The sequence below is a fragment of the Lipomyces chichibuensis genome (genome assembly GCF_038497645.1).
Source record: "Lipomyces chichibuensis strain CBS 12929 unplaced genomic scaffold V1513scaffold_7, whole genome shotgun sequence".
Classification (NCBI taxonomy): domain Eukaryota; kingdom Fungi; phylum Ascomycota; class Lipomycetes; order Lipomycetales; family Lipomycetaceae; genus Lipomyces; species Lipomyces chichibuensis.
The window spans coordinates 437,493-443,987 of record NW_027117459.1 but is presented as its reverse complement, the minus strand read 5'-3'; the positions used below and the strand labels follow the sequence as shown (position 1 = coordinate 443,987).

The 6,495-nt window shown below is 46.3% G+C and overlaps 4 protein-coding genes across 4 annotated transcripts; 1 reads left to right on the top strand and 3 right to left on the bottom strand.

Annotated features, from left to right (window-relative positions):
• Positions 1–37: 37 nt before the first annotated feature.
• On the bottom strand, positions 38–560 carry V1513DRAFT_440909 (uncharacterized protein). Its single transcript, XM_066897436.1, has one exon. The coding sequence runs from the start codon at positions 531–533 to the stop codon at positions 48–50; it is 486 nt and encodes a 161-aa protein (XP_066754940.1). The 5' UTR covers positions 534–560; the 3' UTR covers positions 38–47.
• Positions 561–1,253: 693 nt separating this feature from the next.
• Positions 1,254–2,585, top strand: V1513DRAFT_397054 (checkpoint protein Hus1/Mec3). Its single transcript, XM_066895400.1, has 4 exons — positions 1,254–1,496; positions 1,556–1,673; positions 1,722–2,317; positions 2,377–2,585. Exons 1-4 carry the CDS (start codon positions 1,454–1,456, stop codon positions 2,472–2,474), a joined length of 855 nt encoding a protein of 284 aa, XP_066754939.1. The 5' UTR covers positions 1,254–1,453; the 3' UTR covers positions 2,475–2,585.
• Positions 2,586–2,651: 66 nt separating this feature from the next.
• Positions 2,652–3,882, bottom strand: V1513DRAFT_376198 (pyridoxal phosphate-dependent transferase; the record flags this gene model as incomplete). Its single annotated transcript, XM_066894924.1, has 2 exons — positions 2,652–3,200; positions 3,256–3,882. 2 exons carry the CDS (start codon positions 3,880–3,882, stop codon positions 2,652–2,654), a joined length of 1,176 nt encoding a protein of 391 aa, XP_066754938.1.
• Positions 3,883–4,325: 443 nt separating this feature from the next.
• On the bottom strand, positions 4,326–5,648 carry V1513DRAFT_457517 (uncharacterized protein; the record flags this gene model as incomplete). Its single annotated transcript, XM_066899627.1, has 6 exons — positions 4,326–4,473; positions 4,523–4,695; positions 4,759–5,122; positions 5,180–5,324; positions 5,389–5,481; positions 5,636–5,648. The coding sequence occupies 6 exons, from the start codon at positions 5,646–5,648 to the stop codon at positions 4,326–4,328; spliced, it is 936 nt and encodes a 311-aa protein (XP_066754937.1).
• Between the last annotated feature and the right edge of the window lie 847 nt (positions 5,649–6,495).

Below are 6,495 nucleotides of genomic sequence, written 5' to 3'. Positions count from 1 at the left end.
CTCTCGGGCTTCCATATCAACTCTCCCATCCCGGAGGCGTGGCCACGTCAACTCCGCGCGCACGCCCACAGCCAGATCGGTAAGTCCAGGATCGAATCCTTCCCAGGCTCAATGATCTCACGAGCGTATTGGCTGTCGAATTGGAGCGAGCCGTGGCATGCGCAATAGAAGTCGGACACCATCAATCCCAGGCCCTGACCTTTCTTTTTAATAATAGACTCGCCTTTTGCTGTCCAAGTGATTGCAACGTCGTCGTTGCTATTGAAGTAGCATTCATCGCGAGTCACAAGCACAATTTCTTTGTCACCCTCTTGGAGATTTGGCATTATAACTTCCGAACAATCTTCACCGCCATATTCTCTCATCTTCGTCCTGTAGTTCATCATAGTCGCTGCCCAAGACTTGCGGTATTCGACAACGTCAGCACGCTCATGGCCATCATGATAGATGTCCTTCGTGTGCCCCTTTAAGCTGAAACCCCACAGCTGCAAATATCGTGTGATGGTAGTCAACGAAATGGTGGCTTTATTCATTGAGCCGCTAACTTCAGGGTAGACGACTTGTTCGTAATATGCCTTAAGCTTTGTAGCAGACCGTGCGTTTGGAGGAAGGGATCGAAAGTAAGAGAGGCACTGCTCACGAACATCTTCATCGTCTAATGCTGACGTGCATTTAGTGTGCTTGCCGCGCTGGCTTAGAGGAGGCAAAGACTCAGTATATTCATAAAGTCTGGCCCACCCTCTGATAACTCGTGCCATGTACTCTCCCCTGTCAAAGCTGTAATAGGCCGCATCAATAGACGCTTGCATTTTTCCCTTTCCTCTGAGCCGGTCGTTAAAGTAGCGCTTGAGCACCGTAAGCTGCAAGACCTCGTCTCGTGGCATTTGTTATTTGTTCTGAAGGCGTATCTCGATTTTTTGTAATAAGGCACAAATATCTACAGGAGATTTCGTATCTTCGTCTCCATTATGCTCCAAATTTTCTTCTTCTTCGGTCTCACGTGGGTCACTCTCCCGCTCATCCTGATTCCGGTCTTCTTCGTACTTTTGGTGTCTCCGTAGTTGTAAAGTTGAAAGCTGTTAGAGGTTTCATGGAACTTCTATATTATTTCAATTTGAGACTGAAATACGGTAAATGTGGTGCGTTATTGTGCTGTCTACGTTGCATGGTACAATTGTCGGGACTAGCCTGGATGCACCATAGTAATTATAGCCCTTAACGCCAGGTTCAATATCTTTAACCTTCGCACAACGCGTGAAGCCCACGTCCCAGACGCGCCTCTCTGATATAATTGCACAATCCACAACCGCGATAATATCAACTTACACGCGAGCAATTTTAGGAAAGCTCAAGGAGAATATTTTGATCTCCGTATTAAAAGCAGGAGACAGCGTTGTACTTGTGATTATTAGCTAGCCAACCGTCTGATCTGGGCGGCCCGTGGATCTGCGACATGCGCTTTACGGCAAACATGCAGCAGCCGGATACACTCCGAGGTGAGATCAGAAATCTCGCTCTTGTATTTTCGATGGTCATTTACTAACGTTGATCTAAGCGGTCCTGTATGGAATGTCGTTTTTACGCAAGCACTGCTTGATAAGAGTCACAGATGGACGATTCACATTAATATCATTCAAAGAGTCGCTAGGTCAAAGTGCCACACAGATTTGGGCGTAAGTATGGTGTTGGTGTCAAGCGAAACCAAAGTCTAATATGTGTAGGCATTTGGAGCTTGCAGACATATTCTCAGAGATTCAAATTGGCTCGTTAGACAACGATCATATAAACATGGAATTGAACCTCGACCTCTTCGTTCGTGCGTTGAAATCGTGCACTAGTAGTAGCGACACGGTCAAAGTAAAATTAGCGAAAAGAGGAAGAATTCCATATTTAGTCGTTTCGGTGGATAGTCCATCTTACACGTCAATCAAGCAAGAGATCCCAATCAAGGTGATACGCGAGAATGTGCTGGAGGGAATTGCTGAACCTACAATCCCCAATCCGGATGTTTCACTTGAATTATATCGGCATGTGCGCAGTGTATTACGGATATGCGAACGATATAGAAATTTGACAAAGCATATTACTATAGCCGCTAATCGAGCGGGGGAATTAAGAATAGCGATACATAACGATGACGTTACGGTGGACGCGAAGTGGACTAACTTGACCCTCATGCTAAATGGGGATTCACAAGAAGGTAATGACGAATCGCAGGAAGACTTGGATAAAGATACATTATATAGCATTGTGGTAAATGCAGACGAGTTATTCCATGCGCTTAGAATAAGTTACGCCTCCAGGCGAATTATTTTTTGTAAGTTGGGTTGCTGTTACCTTGTGGCTGTACCTGGCACTGTACTAACTGTTCAATAGGTATAGCAGACAGGTATACGTTGATGCTACATGTGCTGCTAGCAGGACTGGACGACCACAGCTATGTGTCATATTATATCCCCAGCTTGACTCTATAGCTACGTTAGAACGTGCCGTGAGATTGCTTTGCGTAAGAGGAATTCTATGCAATTTTGTAGGAGCTGGCGTTCAATAGGAAATGATATATTATACATAATTAAACATGCGACACGTTATTTTTATGCAACTACTATTGATGCAATTACTATTTATGGAACGCTTTCCTAAAGACAATCCTAATCCGTCTTGGCGCTCGCTGCAAACGTATTTATCCAGTCAACTAGCATGTCAATGCTCCTCTCGCTAACGGCGTTGTAATTTGACACCCTGATTCCGCCGACACTACGGTGACCCTGGAGACCTGTCATACCTCTCTCCTTGGCGCCATCCAAGAACGCTTTTTCCCTGCCCTCTCCAGGAATGGTGAACACAACGTTCATCCTACTGCGGGAAGCCCTCTCGACAATGCAGTTATACACGCCCTTGGGTGCCGCGTCGAGAGCATCATAAAGTTTTTTGGCCTTAGCCTCACTGATTGCTTTTTGGACTTTCAATCCACCATTATCGACTAGTCGTTGTGTGGTCAAGTAGACGATGTGGACATTGAAAATTGGAAGAGTGTTGTAGAGCGAATTGTTCTTGACGATAGTTGGGAAATCAAGGACAAGAGGGGCCAGTGGGATACCGAGATCGACAAGATAATCTTCTCTAAGACGGCCAAGGAGTTGCTTCTTGATGATACAGACAGTCACACCTGCCATGCCAATATTTTTCTGTGCACCGGCCTACAATGCATTAGGACATCATACAGTTTCATACTACATAAGTCATGTCACTCACGAATACTAAACCAAACTTGGTGATATCGAATTCTCTTGAGAGAATATTTGACGACATATCCGCGACCAGCTCGACACCTTCCGGAACTTCGGGAATATATGGAAATTCAACACCGTGAACCGTTTCATTATCGCAATAGTAGACGTATGCCGTGTCCGCGGCACTTCCCAGAGTCCAGGTTGTCGGATCTGGGATGGTACCATAGCTTTTGCCATCAGCACTCCACTTTCTCGCATCAACTGCCAGGTTGACATCGACACCCAACCGAGTTGCTTCCTCGGCGGCTTTCTGGCTCCATGATCCCGTGACCAAGTAATCAGCCCTGCCCTTTTTAAAAGTCTTCAATGCAAACGAGGCGAGAAGATTGTACACCACGGCTGAAAATTCACCTGTACCACCACCTTGCAAGAAAAAAATTTCGTAAGTATCTGGGACTGTGAGCAATTGCTTGATAGTCGCCTTCGCTGAGTCAACAACATTCACGGCTAACGCAGATCGGTGCGAGATTTCACCAAGGCCGAGACCACTATCTTTGTAGTTTAGTAAATCAGAGGCCGCTTGCTGGAGAACCTCGGCCGGAAGAAGGGCTGGACCCGCGCCAAAATAATGTGGTTGCGTTCGTGACATTGTTGTGGCCGATTATTTGAAATGTCGTTGGACCTTCAATATGTGCCGGGCAAGTGTTGTAAAAAATTGGTATTTGTGACGTCGTAGCAAAATGACTCGTGTTGCGCGATGCCCTCCGACTGATGTATGAATCATAAAGTAAGCCTGTATATGTCACGCAGCCAAATCACGTAGATAGACATATCAAATACTTAGAATTTATTTTATGACAATTAAATCATCAGATTTTACGAGAATGAGTTCGCCTATACATGTCCACGTGACTGGCGAAACGCATTCATAAATTTTTCTACATTTATACGATCAACCGCAAGCGGAAAAGCGTAGTTCATATTTCCTCGAATTTCGCGCTATTGCCAAAGTCCATCCGCAGTGAACTACAACAATCGACACAACTGAAATTCAAAAAAAAATAAACAGAACTCCTAACATTTCACCAATCTTTACTTCTCTTGCTCCTTGAGAACAGCACCGGCGGGAGCAGGCATAAGCGCGCCAGGGGGAGGGGTGTTCTTGGACTTAAAGTCGTCTGCCATCTCGCCCATAGTAACCCATTCAACGCCATCGTGCGAGTTAATGAACTCAATAAGTCTACCTTGATTAGCCAACATTCTAAGCCTAAAGAGGAAGATTTAAATACCTCTCGTGCATAAGCACGACGTGTGGTCGACCGGAGACGTCCGGGTGGATGGTCATTGGGAAGATGAACTCGTCGTATTCGCGGTAGAAGTACTCAAAGTGATCCTTCCAGATATCCTCAATATCGCGAGGGTTGACGTAACCGTGAGAGTTGGCACTAGCCTTGATGAACATCTATTACAATTAATACATACATATTAGCCATTAGGACCCAAAAATAATATGCAGCACACGTACCATTGGAGGCAAGTCATCGATGTACCAGTTGCCGGGAATCTCAACAAGACCAGTATCCTGTCCGTAGACAAGAGGCTTCATCCATTCAGACGCCTTCTTGGAGTAGTCGATCTTAGTCCAGGTGTCGCCGGTACGCAGCCAGTAGGCCTGCGCATCGTGATGGCTGAGCGAGTGATCATACTCGATACCGTATTTTAGCAACAGCTCAGCACCCTCCTTTGAAGTCTCCCACCAGGGGGCGACACTACCTTTGGGTGGCTTGCCGCAGAACTTGGTGAGGAGCTTGTATGTGTAGTCAAGCACGTCGGCCTGCTGCTCGATCGTCATGTCAGCGGGGTTCTCATGAGAGTAGCCGTGGAGGCCGCTGTGACGAAGAATTAGCGAACTTGTAAGAGGCTAAATAGTAGAGATAACAATTTACATCTCGTGGCCCCCGTCACGGATCATGGCGCACTCCTCGGGGAAGGTCTCAAGGGAATGGCCGGGAATGAACCACGTCGCTTTGATACCGTACTTGTCGAAGAGCGTCAATAGACGGCGGACACCAATGGTGCCAGCCCAGAGACCTATTCATTATTTAGCACGAATTTATCAATTGATTTTGGATTGGTACTTGGACTGCCTACTTACCTCTAGAGATATCGTTGGAGGAGTCCTCTCCACCGTAAGATCCAAGCCAACCGGCGACAGCATCAATATCGACTCCATAGCAAACGAGAACGCCTATAGTAGATAATTGTTAACTGCAATTCATACAATAAATGTTCCGCGCCCGCCCCGCGTGAAGCTCATCCTACCGCCGCTGTGAACGCAGTACGTCTCCGTCACAGAGTTGGTGTTATCAAAATTGCGAAACTTGGACAAAATAATAACGCACGTTTCTTGCCCATTATTGTAAGATTGAGCTAGCTCTGATTAATTATTGTATCGGATCGACGACTGTTCCAAACCAGTGATTGGTTACAGGGAGAAAGATGCCGGAGAACTGGAAGTAGTGACGTCGCCAGATTTCGGCAAAACTTACGACGCCATTTTTTGGTGGCCGGTACAAACTGGGTCCGCCCGGCGCATTCAATGGTAAGACTGCCACCAATTCACTCTATATTGTTACAAACTTACGATTGCTTAAGTAGCGATATCGAATTTCTACGTCCGAACAGATTGGGATGTACCAATTGGCCTTTGTGTCTGTGGCTCGTATAGAATAAATTCGCATGCAGGGGATGATACACCAATAACTGCCTACGGCCAATTGCCAATAAGAGCATATGAGGTGCTGCACACGCCTCTCATAAACGCCTGACAGCGAGTCTATTACATTGATGGAGTTTCTTAAATCCAGTAGAAAGATCTTGCTTTCTTCTGTCTGAATTTGGTTGCTGGGTTACGCCGCACGGATATCGACGGTCGCCCGATTATTGGCTCGACGGTTTATCAGTAACGTCCGGCACGTGATTTTGCTTCCCGGGTTGAGAGCAGAGGGCAACGTTCGAACACTTCCTTGCCGGCCCTAAATGAGCACATATTCTGCAACTTAATCGCTCTAGATTTACTGGCGTCGCTTTTAGACCAATTGTATCGAAATTGAAATGGCCAGCCGCAGCTGTAGACATGGATCTCAATGTATCTGGAGGCGCGAGAAGTCTCTCTTTAGACTCAATTTCGTCTAATCTGGCCTGCAAATTGTTCACTGTAAAACATACGCCCCGTGCACATCCAGCCCGCGTTAAATTCGGG

Bases quoted from the DNA above. Each gene is read 5' to 3' on its own strand.
- V1513DRAFT_397054 (XM_066895400.1), top strand. From the start codon at position 1,454: ATGCGCTTTACGGCAAACATGCAGCAGCCGGATACACTCCGAG. The intron at 1,674-1,721 runs GTAAGTATGGTG...TAATATGTGTAG, and splicing joins AGTGCCACACAGATTTGGGC to GCATTTGGAGCTTGCAGACA. The intron at 2,318-2,376 runs GTAAGTTGGGTT...ACTGTTCAATAG, and splicing joins CTCCAGGCGAATTATTTTTT to GTATAGCAGACAGGTATACG.
- V1513DRAFT_440909 (XM_066897436.1), bottom strand. From the start codon at position 533: ATGAATAAAGCCACCATTTCGTTGACTACCATCACACGATATTTGCAG.